We start from the raw sequence: 16,811 nt of genomic DNA, 5'->3' as shown, positions 1-16,811 counted from the left end.
GAATTGTAGATGTTTATTTTAACTAGAAAAACAACTTCCTACTTAGAGTAGAAATAGGGTGGACGGTTGACTGCTTATAAATGAGTTATCATTTATTGTAAGATAACACACTAAAAATATATATAAGATTAGAACAGTGGTGTCTGCAAGTGCACGAGTCAAATTGTAATATAGTTTAGTTATAATAGAACACTTGGAAGTATTTTGAGGATCATACCCAAGAGATTATGGAACAAATCTATGAAGACCTTTTTACAATAATAAGTCTAAGTAGTAATTAATTTCTATATTATGTAACATTCCAACTCGACCCGTCTTCTAGATCTGAGTATGGAGCGTCACAAATGGATCGGGTTCACGTATATTTAATTTTTTCTAACTTAACTGCTATAAAACAGTCTAAAAATAAAACAAATAATAATTCTTACAACCAAATCCTTAAGCCACTTAATCAACCTTGATCCATCAGCGATCCCCGTTCTCCACTCCATTTGGCTTGATCCCTCCTCCGAGTCCTTAATCAACCTTGCAAATCCTTCGAACATCAGCCACACTACTGTAAGTTCAAATGAACTTAGTGAGTTCCTTTACTATGTCACACATAATTTAACCCTATCGCACGAGGGTAAGAATGTCAAATAAACTAATAGACGGCATATTAGTCTCTCAATCGGTTTTCTCATTTTCGATTAGGCTAAGGACATGTTTAGGTTCGTCTACTAATATAAGTTGTCTTTCTGTATTATGATCCTACCATGTAATACCACTTAATATTTTGTTAAACATTAGACAATCAGTAAGCAACATTCGCTTCCATTTTGCTTTGCGTGCAAAACTCATGTGAGAAAATATAGAAAGTATTAATGTAATTCATGAATAATTTTATTAACCAATCTATTCGAAAAATTACAAGTGTGCTTAGATGAAAATACTACACTAAGGTCACCAAATCTAACATCCCTCACATCACCCATGGAACCCTCGAGTTTGGCAACCCTACCTTCCAAAGCTGAAAGCATATCCCTTGATTTGCTAGCTTTTCTACCCCTTCCACGAGTCTCCTTAGGCTCAACCTGCTCGTCTACTCCTTTCGTCATCTCAACCAGTGCCTTACCGAACACTGGCTCTTGATACCAATTGTCATGGGGCTAGAACTTTAGTTTGGGAAATCGTGCGACCTTAGGTGATTCATTTGCTTCAAATCCGCCTAAGTCGGCCTTCCTCTAGAAAGTGAGAATTCAGAAAGGAAATTCACTAAGGCATCAAAATAAAGTGGAAGCAAACTCTCAAGCGAAAAAGAAAAAAAGAACAAAAAATTCACAATAAAGCAAATGCACACCGAATGTTTGAGTGAAGCTCTTAAAGTGTTTCTATTACTTTAAAGAATTACAACTGAATGATTACAAATGATAAAAAGGGCTTTATTTATAGTTGACCTCCCCATGATCCAATGTTTAGTTTAAAATACAGCAACGATTGAAAATTTAAGCCTATCTATAAGATGAGAGTACTAAGAGATTTAAATACTATAGGATTACAAATGTTCACCATTGTAACTTTAGTTTTACTGGAGTGCTTCACTGGACTACTAAAGCTTCAAGTAAATAGGCTTCTTAATGTATTCCACGAATCAGGTCAGTTCATCTGGGTCAAATGAGCCTCATTTAATCAATTGACCTCCATGTGATGTTTTGTGTGCATTTGTCACAAGCTTTTGTTTGCGGCTTGTGACACCTATACGAGAGATTAGCCATTTACTTTCCCTTAGGACATGGACATCAAATCGGGTAGGAAGTCTTGGTAATATTTATTGATTAAAACATATAGCATATGTGAGTTTTTCTTTATTCAGGTTGTGAAGTAGCATTTTTGTCATACTTGTGGGTTCTTACATCATTTTGATTATGTTCTGTTCTGTTTCATATCAGTCGAGAGAAGTGCATGAAAATAGTGGTTGAGGTTGCTGTCAGGTAATCCTTCATTCAATCTCTTGTTTCATCTTGAAAACATATCATTCTTTTGCTACTTTTCAATTACTTATTTCCAAATTTTACATATTGAAATTAACCACAGTTTTCAACCACAAGAGGAAAATAAATAAATAAATACTAAATAAAGTTTTGCAGCTCAACTAGAGGTGCCCTCACCTGAACTTTCTATAGCTTAACTGCCTGCTGAATATTACTAAACTACTTGAAAGCTAGCTTAGCATTGGAAGTAGATGAGTATAGCAATGAAGATGCAGAAAAGCTGGTGCTGCTGCTCTGGGGATATGAGTTTTGGATCATTGATGATGGAGAGTTGCTGTTCCCTTGGTGATTATGATCCGAGTCCGAAGAGCCGTCTGGAACCATGCTCAGTTTCATACACTCTTCCCTATCCTGCTTTATTTCCTTCAGCATTGCAGCTACGTCTTTCATGGTAGGTCTGTCATCAGGGGAAGGGTTTACACATAGCAATGCCACCCCTATGGTCTGCAACATTTCCTCGATCTCGGATTCCGGCCTAGCTTGTAAGCTCGGATCTAACACTCCAACCCCTCCTCTTTTCTGCCTGACCCAATCTACAATGTGGAGTCCATCTGGTATGGTTGGATCAATTGGTTGTTTTCCTGTTAGGACTTCTAACACAACAACTCCGTAGCTATACACATCACTTTTCTCTGTTATTTTCATCATATAGCCATACTCTGCAATGACATTAAACCATATGAGAGTTGCCATTTTCATTTAATCATCACATATTCAGCAGTATACAAGAATGCGATGGCAATATTGCATTTTTTATGTCCTTCGACAGTTATTGCATATTCTTGAGAAAATAGAAATGCAGTTTTATATGCAAGCTGATAATTCTGATATGCAAGGATTTTGAACTAACCTGGAGCAATGTAACCATAGGATCCGGCAACTGTGCTAGAAGACCTAGCGAAATCTCCATTGTCGACAAGCTTGGCAAGTCCAAAATCAGCAATGTAGGATTCAAACTGGGGACCAATGAGGATGTTGTTGGCCTTGATATCTCTGTGAACAATGGGAGGGACGCAGTCATGGTGTAGGTAAGCCAAACCTTGAGCTGCTCCCAAGATGATTCGATATCTAAGATCCCATTCCAAGCAGCTGCCATTGCGCTCATGAAGAAGACTTCCCAAGCTTCCATTTTCCATGTAATCATACATAAGCAATCTAGTGCTTCTGTTCCAACAGCAACCTAAGAACCTGACTATGTTTTTGTGGCGGATAGAACCGAGAGTTTTTACCTCAGCAGAAAAGGAATCACGAACTCCGCCTATACCAACTTTATCACTATGACAATCATATCCAGCTGCCATTGTAGTTGGCCAAAGCTTCTTTACAGCAATGGTTTCCCCATTTTCTAGTTCTGCACGGTAAACAATCCCTGAACAACCCTTTCCGATAACGTTACCTTCTACCAAACATTTCAAAACTTGATCAACTGAGAAATTCAACTTCTGGAATGGAGTGAACTGCCAAGGCCATGAATCCCCTCCCATCTCAGAATCATTATCATCTCCTATCATCTTTCTAGCTCTAAAGACTGCAAAAGCCCCAAAGATTGCTAATGCAATGGCCAAGGTAGTAAGCAGTGCAATAGCTATTTTAAGTTTTTGTGATCGTCTGAAACCACTATCACTTTGCATACCAGTTGCTGAAGCACTGCTAAGGAAACAGGAATCGTGTCCCTTAGAACACAGCCCTTGGTTTCCAGCCATTTCTGCTGCAGATAACTGTCGGAACAACTTACTGTCCGGGAGGTAGCCGGTGAAATTGTTGCAGGAGATGTTCAGAGAAACAAGGTTGTCAAGCCCAGAAATTGCTACCAAGTCACCTTCAAGCTTGTTGTGTGAAAGGTCCAATATTGATAACTTGTTCAGTGCAGAAACTTGAGGTGGGATCACCCCAGATAGTGCATTCCAACTTAGATTTAGAGCAATATCTAGAGCTTGGATGTCGAACAGTTCCTCTGGTATCGTGCCAGATAGTGCATTGCTGCTAAGGTCAAGCAATTGAAGATTTAAACAATGACCAAGAGAGGAAGGGATTGCTCCAGAAAGAGAGTTTCTGCTAAGTATAAGTCTATTGAGTGAAGTTAGTTGGCCAAAACTCTCTGGAATTTGTCCCTTAAACTGATTAACAGAAACATCCAATACCTGAAGTCTCGTAAGAGAAGATAAAGAGCTAGGAAAAGAACCTTCAATGGTGTTGTTGCTAAGGTTCAACATTTGCAACTGAGTGCAGTTACCTATCTCATCTGGCACTGAGCCACCAAGATGGTTTTCAGACAGGTCAAGGAAGCTAAGGTTGTCTAGGAGCCCAATCTCTTTTGGGATCGTTCCGCTGATTCTGTTATTAACAAGCCGGACTCTAATAAGGGAACTGCAATTGCCAATCTCCGGAGGGATTGTGCCCGAAATGTCATTAGAAATTAAGAGAAGCTTTGTTAGATTTTGAAGCTGAAATAAACCGGAGGGTAAGCTACCAGTGAGTGCATTATGTGACAAGTCTAGAGCCTCGAGGCTCCTCCAACTAGCTAATGCTGCTGGAATGCTTCCTTCAAGTTTGTTTTGCCACGCAAAGAAGACCGTGAGCTTTGTTAATGTCCCAAGCTCTGCCGGAATAGAGCCTGATATCTGATTAGTATCAAGCTGTAACTGTACTAGGCTTGTGGCATTAGATAGAATTGGTGGTATAGTGCCAGTGATATTGTTGTTACTAAGCATGAGCTCTTGAAGATTAGAGAGGTTGCCAAATGAGTGGGGTATGCTACCAGAAAAATAATTTAAGGACAGATCAATGGTCATCAAGCTTTTGCAGTTCCCTATTTCCTCAGGAATACTCCCTTCAAAGTTGTTCTGCCACAGCAACAACTTCTCCAGCTTCTGGAGCTTACCTAATTCCGGTGGAAGTGACCCGAAGAGATCGTTCTCATACAAATATAAGTCCACAAGCTCTGAACAGTTGCCTATGTGTGGTGGAACCTCACCTGAAAGCATGGTGGTATATACTGATAGAGTTTGGAGTTTGGTTAGCTTACCTAGTGAAACAGGAATTGAACCAGAGATTTTAGTATCAGCAAGGCCCAACACCTTCAGGTTCTGGCAGTCTCCAATCTCTTCTGGGATTCTTCCTGCAATGTCCTTGTTCCCACCTGCACGTATAACTTCAAGATTTGACAGTTTACCAAGTTCAACTGGAAGGTTCCCACTTAAATAGTTGTCAAATATTAGGAGATTCTTAAGGCTGCTGCATTCACCAATGGCTGCTGGGATCTCCCCAGTGAGCTGGTTGGAGTTTAAAATCAAGTCCTGCAGGTTGTGGAGCTTTCCAATACTTGAAGGAATGCTACCAACGAGACTGTTTGCGCTGACATCGATGACAGTTAGTTGCAAGCAGTCTCCAATATCAGGTGGGATAGTTCCAGTGAGATTAGCACCAGAAATGACCAGCTTCTGAAGGGAAGGAAGGGATGAAAGACTGGAAGGAAAGGGAAGAGCTAGCTGGACAAACTGGATATTGATTTCAATGACGAAGTTTTCAGAAGAACAAGTGATATAAGACCAGGTACAGGGGTTGGGGTCTGAAGGATGCCAGTTGGAGAGTGGTGAAGGAGGTGAAGGGGTGCTATGAAGCCAAGATAGTAATGCAATAGCTTCACTGTTGGCTGCAAAAACAGCATTTGGTAAAAGTGTAAAGAAGAGTGATAGAAGTAGAAGGCGATAATAGTGAAGGTGAGTGGTCAAAGATTGCCTTGGCATTGCCTGCTGCTTGTAGTTTTTGGACTGCCTCGGCATTGGCATTGCCAATATTGCCTCAAATCCCAAACCACTCCTCTCTTAGTTTTGCATTGGGTCTCTCTCTCCTTTTTTTTTTTTTTTTTTTTGCTTATCTAAAACGCAGTCTACTTGAGCTTCTAGTGCTATTAGTCTAATACTATTTCTACAACTATATTTCCTTTGCAGGCAAGCAAGAAAAGGGTAGATAAAGAAACCATTTGGAACTCACACACCACACCACCATCACTACCTTCACCTCGGGGTTCTGTTTTTTCCTTGTAATCTTTTTGAATATGTTTTGTTAGAGTACTTATGAACAGATGCACCATGTGTTTTTGCATTGTTTTCCTCAAAATGATTACTAGACTGGGTTGGTTTATTTTTGGAATTTGAGCCAAACCTTTGGGCTAGTCAAGCAAGCATCTTGGATTCTTTTTTCTTTTAACACTTCTCTTTTCTCAAAGAAGAAACAAATTTGATTTCAAATTTTCATGAACTACTGTTTCAAGGAAAATCCCCAATTGGTAAATAAAATCACCCATCAATTACTCTGTTTTACCTCTCTCCACCCATGATTCTTAACCTGGGATTTCTCATTCTTCAAAACAGGTGACTATGGCCAAAATTATAGTATGACATAAAAAGCAATTTATGGTACACGATTAACAAGATTAGTCTCATCTTTTGTTCTATAAGAAAAGAGAGGAAGAAGTTGTCTTTAATTATAAATCAAAGCAAGAAGTCCATACAGATGCATCATCTGCTCCTTGTCCTTACCTGATCAATCTAGAATTCAACCTTAATTGTGAAATGTGAATCCCTTAATGGAGATTTCGGTTTTTTTTTTTCTTAAAATAAATTATGTTCACTTCATTGCTTGCTTGCTTGTTAGCCTAAACCAATGCTTGTGCCAGGGATATGTCTCCAGGCTTTAATGACTTGAACCCATCAAGTCAGTTTAAATTAAGAAATTTGTTAATGATAAGAGAAATTTTTTTATCATATTAGTAAGCAATGTCCATTAAAACATAAATGAGCACATGAAATGAACATCCTTCAAAATGAAGCCTCTTTTTTCCAGACCTTACCAAGACACTCATTATTTCAGCATCCATGTGGCAGATAAAAAGAAAAGGTGTAATAACAATAAGCCAAGAAATACTCAAAATCTGTAAGTAATGTCCCTAACTTTGAGGTGAAAACCCCATGTGAATGAACACAATTTCAACCATTAGCCTGACTCAAAACCAGCCCTTGCCCCTACTGCAAATCTTTCTAACTCTTAAATTATACTACTATTATAATAATCAAAAGGAAAATAAAAATGTGAGCCTACCTAATGGCGTTTAAAGCTTAAAGGATTCAAAAATGCTGAGACAGAGCCCAAAGCTCAAGGTGGGTGACCTTGGAAACCTCCCCTCCAGGGAATCTATACACGTTTTGTTCTGTTTTGTCAAAGCCCTAATTATTAAATTACAAAACCAACTAATTCCTCTTTTAATACCTTGTTTATAGGGAAATAAACGGGCCACTTAAAAATAGGTTTATTGCACATATCTCCCTAGACTATGATTCAATTTTATATTCATCTCAAACTTTAAAATTCTTTATTGAGTCTCAAAATATTAATACCATATCAATTAAATTATTTTGTTAGCTTGGACGTTATAAGGCTAGTTTCGGATTTAGAGTTTAAGATTTTAAACACAATAAAATTTTGATCATGTCATATTTCAATTTATTTAAGGTTCAAATTGACAATGACCTAATTGATATCATATCATACTTTGAAACTCAATCATATTGCTTTGAAGTTTGAGATTAATTTAAAATGTCAAATTTAGACATCAACGTTTATATTTTTCATCAATTTAACTCTTATTCTTTTATTAAGTTAAATTTAACTACTAACCTTTCGAAAAGAGTATTATGCCAATTTAAAATCTCTATAATCCATCCATCCATCCATACATGCACATACATTCTAAAACTATGATATATTTATTGTTAAAATTTTTAAAATTAATTATTCAATCCTTTTAATTAAAATAAAGTATCAATAAATTTATTAGCATTAAAATTAAAGTTATCATTAAAGTGAAATTTCTAATAGATTAAAATATTAATAAAATATATTACCATCACCACTAACATTAACATTAAAGTCCTTATTACAATGAAATTACTTAACTGATTATTTTTATTAAATTAAACATAACTAATTTTTCTATCATTTATTATATATTTTTTGAAATTATTTGATTGGGCTTGTATTAATAAGATAAAACAAACTGCGAAGAATAATAGTACAGATCTATTAACCTAAGAAAGCAGCCCAAGATTGTAGAAGGCCTAAAATAAAATAAATAAACTTTGAATAAACGGCCCAGAAGATTTCATATGCCCAAAAACTAAGCAAAATATCTAAATATTACTATAGAATAATCTAGAACGACATGTAATGTGCTGAACCAGTGCCCAATTAGAATTTGCTGAAATCTGTCATCCTATCTTTCTATCATTTCACTGCCTAGTTGACGATTTCAATCTTCAGAAAGCTTTTCTTCTAAAAACATTTCATTTTCCCTTTTTGTTTTGAAGCTTTCTCTCTTCCTTTCTTCATCTCCTGAAACTTTCCTAGTCTGGTTCACACATCCAATCGAACCTTTTTTGTTTTTCGGCATGCTCAGGGATCTCCATTTCCAGGTATATCTCTTATTTTCTTTTTAGAGTTTCTATTGCAAGAAGATGTGTAAGAGTATTTGCAGATCTCGTTGTATATTTGAATATGATATTATTGGAACCATTTATCTTCTGCTGGATATCATAGATATATGCCCCTACCAGTGACCGATCTTGACCCTTTGTGTTGCATTGCTTTATTATTGCGAGGGAATCTCTTTCGAAGATGATTGACTGCCATCCCTTTTCGAATCCTATTTTAACTGCTTTCCAACAGGCTATTGCTTCAGCAGCAAATGCAGAGGTTATATCATTATGGATCTCTGAGCAGGATAAAAGAACTTTTCCTTTCGCATCTCTAACCACAATACCTGAAGTCGAACGATTTTGACTCTCGTTGTATGCACTGTCGAAGTTAATCTTGATGAACTCACAAGGTGGGTGTCTCCATCTTCTGTTTTCTATTACTTTTACTGATTTTTTTTCGAAATCAGTAAGTTCAGTAATGTAGTTACTAATGAAGTTTGCAATTTCCTTTCCATTACTAACTCTTTTCTCGTGTATTCTTTTATTTCGATCTCCCCATATGGCCCAAAGTGCGCAACAGAAAAGGCGACATTGACAAGGGGTGAACTGCTCAAATACCCAAGTAAGCCACTGTACGAAGTCCATGTTTTGAATCATTATAATATTCTGAAGTGGTAGTGCTGTCCATACTTCCACTATAATAGGACATTCTCGGAATAAATGGTCCATTTTTTTAGCTCTTTCTCCACATCGGGGGCAGCTTGTGTTGGCTACTAACTTCCTGTACTGCATATTTACCTTTGTAGGCAAATAATTCCATGATAGTCTCCAGATTGTAATCCTTATTTTTATTGGTAGATTCAGGCTCCAAAGTTTTTTGTAAAATTTCCTATAGATGGTTTGTAAAGCGTAAGCTCTAAGATTTTCATTAGAACTCTGTAATAGTTTATAGGCACTTCGGACCGAGAATTCACTTGATAATTCACCCCTCAGATGAGGAAGTCCTCGTGACGTGTTCATGCTAAGGGGATTCGAAGGATTCTTGTAGCGTTTTCTTCTATGAAGGTATTATTTAATAGATCCCTCTTCCAAATTCTATTATTGCTATCAATCAACTCGTTTACTTTAAAGTCACGCATAGAATTGATCGCTGTAGAGAATCTAAAATTAACTGCATCTGGAATCCAAGCATCATCATTAATGGCTATATTAGTACCCATACCAACCCTCCAGCATAGTCCTTTTGTCAATATAGCTTTAGCTGCCCAAATGCTTTTCCACACATAAGAGCAAGAATTTCCTAAACGGGAATTTAAAAAATGGTCATTTGGAAAATATTTGGCTTTAAATACTTGCGTAACGAGAGCATTCTGGTTATTAATAATCCTCCATCCTTGTTTAGCTAATAAGGAAATATTAAATTGAGTCATATTTCTAAAACCATACCCCCTCCTCTTTAGGGCTACACATAACTTTCCATTGGCACCAGTGAATTCCTTTCCTTCCTTTACCTTTTTGCCACCAGAATCTAGCAAAAATATTTTCAAACACCCCACATAGTGATTTTGGTAAAAAAAAAGCATGTCATAGCATAAGTTGGTATTGCTTCAAGTACAGATTTTATGAAAACCTCTTTTCCCCCTTGAAATAGAAGTCGTGTACTATATTTTTTAATCCTCTACTTAACCCTATCCTTAAAGTTCTAAAAAGATTCCTTCTTTTGTCTTCCTACTACATTAGGGAGTCCTAAATATTTTTCTATATTTGTCTAGCGCCTTACTCCCATTTCAGTCGAGATGTCTTCTTTGTCCCCTTCCACTGTATTAGAGCTAAAGAAAATCGTGGATTTATTAAAATTCACGCATTGGCCGGAGCAAATATCATATTCCCTCAAAATATCTTTTAAAATCTCTATTCCTCTCTTTGTAGCTTCACCAAACAAAATACAATCATCTGCGAACCGTAAATGTGAAATCGTCGAGCTTCTTCTGCTAGCCTTAACTTTTTTTATCGAACCCTCTTTTGTTGCCAGCTTGATCAAGGATGAAAGTCCCTCACTAAAAATCAGAAAAAGAAACGGACTAAGTGGGTCACCTTGTCGGAGTCCTCTAGTAGGTTTAAAAACATTGCCTCTCCTCCCATTGATGGTCACTACATAAAAGACTGTAGAAATACATCTCAAAACTAGTGACACCCATTCCTCTATAAAACCCATATGAATCATTACTTCTTTTAAAAATGCCCACTCAACTCTATCATAAGCTTTACTCATGTCTAGCTTCACTGCCATGAATCCCTTTTTCCCAATTCATTTTTGGCGTAACTTATGTAGAATTTCATAGGCTATCAGCACATTGTCAGATATTAGCCTTCCCGGAACGAATGCACTTTGAGCACTGTCAATACATCTTCCAAAAAATTCCTGAATACGATTAACAATTGTTTTGGGTACAATTTTGTATATAACTGTGCATAGGCTAATGGGTCTGAAATTAACAAGCCTTATGGGATTGGAGATTTTTGGGATAAGCACTATTTCAGTTAGGTTTAAAAATTTGAAATCTTTACCTTCATTTAAAACTTCTAAGCAAAAAGTTTCAACACCTTTACCCACAATGTGCCAGAATTTTTAAAAGAATAATGCCGAAAAGCCATCGTAGCCTGGTGCTTTAGTAGGTCCCATTCCTTTCACTGCAAAGAAGACCTCTTCTGTCGTATATTTTTCCAATAGAGCTGTGTTGATATCTAAGGAAATGCTATTATCAATGCCTGTTAAAAGATGGGATAAATTTCCTACTCCATTAGACAAAAATAGATTCTGGAAATACTTTGTAGCAGTCTTATTTATTTCTGATTCCTCAAAAATCTCCTATCCATCATCTGTGTCCAGCCTGTTTATGTGCTGGTTCGTTTCCACATTGAGGCATATTTGTGAAAAAAGGTCATATTCTTATCCTCTAGTTTAAGCCAATTAGCCCATGCTCTTTGTTCCCAATACATTTCATCTTTATCAATACATTTCTCGTATCAATTATCTATGCCATTGTATCATCATCTCTTTCTTTCTCCATTAAAATTTCTAACTCCTTTGTCAGCTTGTACTTCAACCCTTCTCGCACCTTCTTTATTGATTTTTCCCATCTTGTCAAACCGATTTATAGTATTTCATTTTTTTCAAAAATATATCCGTTTGATGACTGTTGACACCATTTTTTTGGATGAAAAACGGGGTCGACTTGGATTTTGAAAAAAAAAACGGGAGTCGCCACCAATCCTTTTTGAGGTGTGATCGGATCACCTTGAAAGGTGATTGTTTTTAATAAACGATTTTGTTTTTTATTAAAACAACGATTTTGGTCCACGAAATTCATAAAAACGGGTTCGGGAGTCGGTTACGCACGAGGAAGGATTAGCACCCTCGATACGCCCAAAATTGGTACCTAGTTGATTACTTAATGTCTTAATGTCGAAAATTAAGAACTTTGAAGGATTTTTAAAAATACGATCCTTGTATTAAAACGTTGAAAATTTTCAGGAAAATGGGCATATTTCACGTTATTCGAGAAAGTGAATCATATCCAGTAAGTTAGGACACAATGTCTCGAATTTTCGATACGCGAATGAATGCCAAAATTTTATTTATTTAAAAGATATTTTATTATCTCGGGTTTAGGAAAGGGATCATGCCTAGTGAGTTAGGACACGATCTTTTCTTAATTCTCGAGATCATTAAAACACTTGAGTTTGAAAAGATTCGTTTATTTAGATTTATTGTGAAAATCAAAACCCAGTAAGTTATGGTACGATCTTCTCGAATCTAAACACGAAGTGCCATTTTTTAAAACAAATTTTGTTATATCGAGTGAAATAAAAACACGAAGTCGTAGTAAAAATGTGAAAGCAAATTACATTATTATGCATGGCAAAACCATGATGAATACAAAAGTATAAAAATAATACGGGCAATAATACTAAAATAAAATAAAGAAAAAGAACAAATCGATAACATGTGAAATAATAAACCGTAACATATAAATAAAATGCATAAATACGTATAAATATTATATATATATATAATATATAAAATTGTGCATGTGAGATATAAATAAAAAATAAGATAAGATAAATAAATATATATAGATATATAGATATAAAAGAAGCCATATAAAAATATATAAATATGTATACGTATATTCGTGAGAAAAATGGAAAGTATATAGATATACATATATATAGATATACATATATAAAAAGGTATTTATGTATATATTAAATAAGTTAGAAAAGAATACATATACATATACGTATATACATATATAAGAAAATATATAATAATATTATCGTAATAAGATACATACATTTAAAATTACATAAGTAAATATAAATGAAAATATATAATGAGAATAAAATGATATATAATAATAATAATAATAATAAATTTATTAAGAAAATAAATGAATAACGAAAGGACTAAACTAAAAATTTAAAACGAAATTTGGGGTTAAATCATAAATAAATTAAAGGGAAGGGACCACATTGAACACGCGAATAACATAGAGGGGCTGGAAGGGAAATTTTCCCTTCTCCTCTAAAACGATAGCTTCAAAGGGATTAAATTGAAAACTAAAATAAACTAAAGGGATAAATTTAAAGAAATAAAAAACTAATTGCGGAGGCATTAAAAGCGGAGGGCTAAAAGCGAAAATAGCCCTCCAAGCATAACATCTGGATCCCGACCGCATTCGAATTGAGTCAAATGCGGTCGAATATTTAAATCAAAATTTTTAGAAAAAAAACATTTTAACCACCATTTAAAAAAAAACCAGATTTCTCTCAAACCTCGACTCTTGGGGTTCTCTTGGCACACAGTAGCGCTTCATGCACCACCACTGCTTTTGACGTAAAAGGCGTCGAGCAGGCGTTCAAGCCCTGGCCGGTGAGTTTTCTTTTCCTATTGTATTACATATATATGCGAATAAATAAGCAGAAAATAACAAAATAGAAAAATAAAACAACTAGGAAAACAAAAATGAAAAAAACAGCAATCACCTTGAATCTTTTTTTTTATTTTCTTCCTGCTTTAATCTATTTTTGTTACAAAAGTTGAAAAAAAGAAAAGAAAAAAGAAAAAAAAACCCCCCGATTACAGTGATTTTTTTCCCCCTGATTCATTTTACAATATTCAGCTTTATAGCCGAGAGAAAGCTAAATTTTTTGTGTCTAGTCTTGTCTGCTTTTCTTCTTGCGTGTTTGCAAGTGACCGTACAGCGGTGGCAGGAGGCGTCAGACACACATGGTAGCAGGTGGCGCGGCGCTGGAGAGGCAGGGAAACCCTAGGGTTTTCTTTTTTGCTAAAATTTGTTTATGTTTGGGCCATTTGGGCCATTGGTCTCTCTTTTTTTAAAATTTTGGGCTAGGTTAATAATTTTGGGTTTGTTTGGGTTTGATTTGGGCCCGGGCAAAAAATGGGCCGTAGAACTGCCCCTCTTTGCTCGTTGTCGTGTAACAAAAACAGAGCAAAGACTAAGAAAGACCCATTTTGCCCGGTCTTGCCAAATCTTGATTTCTTGATGCCTTTCTTCTTTAGGTAGCCTCATTCCCCTCCACTGGGTCTTGTTGCTTTGATCCACCCCACTGCTTTTTAGAAAGATCTGACTTGTAGCTTCGATATTCTTTGCAGCAACTTCAAGGGGACGAGATTTGTGGTTTTAGTCTACTCCACTGCAACTTCAGGGAGATAAGGCTGGATGCGATCTGCTCTACCGTAACTTCATAGATATATGATTCATTATTTTAATTTGCTCCACTGCAACTTCAGGGAGATAAGACTGGATGTGATCTGCTCTACTGCAACTTCAGAGAGATAAGATCTTGTGGTTTTAATCCGCTCCACTGCAACTTCAGGAAGATAGGATTGCTTTTTTTCATCTTCTCCACTACTACTTAGAGAGATAAGACTGGATGCGATCTGCTCTACTACAACTTCAAAGAGATAAGATCTGTGGTTTTAATCCGCTCCACTGCAACTTCAGGGAGATAGGATTGGTTTCTTCTGTCTGCTCCACTGCAACTTCAGGGAGATAAGGCTGGATGTGATCTGCTGTACTGTGACTTCAGAGAGATAAGATCTTGTGGTTTTAATCCGCTCCACTAAAACTTCAGGGAGATAGGATTGGTTTCTTCTGTCTCCTCCACTACAACTTCAGGGAGATAAGATTGGATGTGATCTGCTCTACCGCAACTTCAGAGAGATAAGATCTGTGATTTTAATCCGTTCCACTGCAACTTCAGGGAGATAGGATTTGTGACTCTTTGAGAAAACATTTGCTATCTTCAGTCTGCTACACTGCAACCTCAGTGAGAAAACTTGTAGCTTTAACTGCATCTTTAAAAAAATAAAGTCTAATGCGATCTGCTCTATTGCAACTTCAGAGAGATAAGATCCATCATTTTAATCCGCTTCACTGCAACTTCAGGAAGATATGATTGGTTTCTTCAATCTGCTCCACTGCAACTTCAGGGAGATAAGATTGGATGCGATCTGCTCTACTGCAACATCAGAGAGACGAGATCTGTGGTTTGAATCCACTCCACTGCAACTTCAGGGAGATAGGATTGGCTTCTTCAATCTGTTTAACTGTAATGTCAGGGAAGTAAGATTCGCTGTCGTAGCTTCAATCTATTCCACTACACCACCAGGGAACGTAAGATTCGCCGTTGTGGTTTCAATCTTTTAATTGCAATGTCGGGGAAGCGAGATTTACCGTTGTAGCTTCAATCTGTTCCACTGCACCGCCTGGGAAAGTAAAATTCACCGTTGTGGCTTCAATCTTTTAATTGCAATGTCAGGGAAGCAAGATTCACCGTTGTAGCTTCAATCTGTTCCACTGCACCGCCTGGGAAAATAAGATTTGCCGTTGTGGCTTCAATCTTTTAATTGCAAACTATGGTTTCTTCGATCTGCCTCACTGTCAGTTCAAAAAGGCAAGATCTACAGTCTTCGATCTACTCCGCTGCCAAATACAAGAAGACAAGATCTGCTATCTTCGATCTACTCCGCTGCCAAATACAGGAAGATAAGATCTTCTATCTTCGATCTCCTCCACTACCAAATACAGGAAGATAAGATCTGCTATCTTTGATCTCATTCACTGCCAAATACAGGAAGACAAGATCTGCTATCTTCGATCTCCTCCACTGCCAAATACAGAAAGATAAGATCTGCTATCTTCGACCCACTCTGCTGCCAAATACAGGAAGATAAGATCTTCTATCTTCGATCTCCTCCACTGCCAAATACAGGAAGACAAGATCTGCTATCTTCGATCTCCTCCACTGCCAAATACAGGAAGATAAGATCCGCTATCTTCGATCTCCTCCGTGCCAAATACAGTAAGATAAGATCCGCTATCTTTGATCTCCTCCTCTGCCAAATACAAGAAGACAATATCTGCTATTTTTGATCTCCTCCGCTGCCAAATACAGGAAGATAAGATCTGCTATTTTTGATCTCCTCTGCTGCCAAATACAGGAAGATAAGATCCGCTATCTTCGATCTCCTCTACTGCCAAATACAGGAAGACAAGATCTGCTATCTTCGATCTACTCCACTGCCAAATACAGGAAGATAAGATCCGCTATCTTCGATCTCCTCCACTGCCAAATACAGGAAGATAAGATCCGTTATCTTCGATCTCCTCCGCTGCCAAATACAGGAAGACGAGATCTGCTGCTTCTAGTCCATTCCTCTGTAATTTTTGAGAGATAGGACTTGATATGACGGCTTCAATTCATCCCACTGTAACTTCAGGGGTATGTGTAACTTCATTAATATGCTCTCTTGGGAGCATGACCTGTAAAGTCCATTTTATGAACCTATTTATGCCTAATGACTAGGATGTTATGATCAGAATGAATCAAATGCTCCTAACTAGGTGTGTATGAAGTATAATTGCATGAATGCAGAATGTCATGAGAATGATCCCTTTTTAATGTTAGGGTTGTCATTGCTCGTTATTCAATAAGGTTTTATCACCAACACGTCAGAATGCTATCTTGCTCGACTGGTAACACTCATCTCTTACTTAGCCAGATTGCCCTCTACTGTAATCTTCAGAGTTCAATCCGTTGTAATCTTTAAGGTTCAGTCCACTGTAATTTTGGGACATAAAATTCGAGCCATCTTCCTCCCGCTGAGTATAAGACCTGACTCTTTCTCAATCCTCTCACATTGTAATTCAGGGATACAGAATCTAAATTTCTTTGGTCTCCTACACCATTCCCATGGTGCCGTACCAAATGTTTATGC

At 36.9% G+C, this 16,811-nt stretch overlaps 1 protein-coding gene across 1 annotated transcript; it reads right to left on the bottom strand.

The window, feature by feature from the left end:
• Positions 1–1,966: 1,966 nt before the first annotated feature.
• On the bottom strand, positions 1,967–6,109 carry LOC105798863 (LRR receptor-like serine/threonine-protein kinase RGI2). Its single transcript, XM_012629086.2, has 2 exons — positions 2,881–6,109; positions 1,967–2,689 (listed from the first exon to the last, which is right to left on the bottom strand). The coding sequence occupies exons 1-2, from the start codon at positions 5,816–5,818 to the stop codon at positions 2,190–2,192; spliced, it is 3,438 nt and encodes a 1,145-aa protein (XP_012484540.1). The 5' UTR covers positions 5,819–6,109; the 3' UTR covers positions 1,967–2,189.
• Between the last annotated feature and the right edge of the window lie 10,702 nt (positions 6,110–16,811).

This window comes from Gossypium raimondii, chromosome 7 (genome assembly GCF_025698545.1).
Source record: "Gossypium raimondii isolate GPD5lz chromosome 7, ASM2569854v1, whole genome shotgun sequence".
Taxonomy (NCBI): Eukaryota; Viridiplantae; Streptophyta; class Magnoliopsida; order Malvales; family Malvaceae; genus Gossypium; species Gossypium raimondii.
This window is presented reverse-complemented; position numbering and strand designations above follow the sequence as displayed.

Coding starts and splice junctions, on each gene's coding strand:
- LOC105798863 (XM_012629086.2), bottom strand. CDS start 5,818: ATGCCAATGCCGAGGCAGTCCAAAAACTACAAGCAGCAGGCAATGCCA. Junction 2,690..2,880: donor CTATGGTTACATTGCTCCAG/GTTAGTTCAAAA, acceptor ATGTCATTGCAG/AGTATGGCTATATGATGAAA.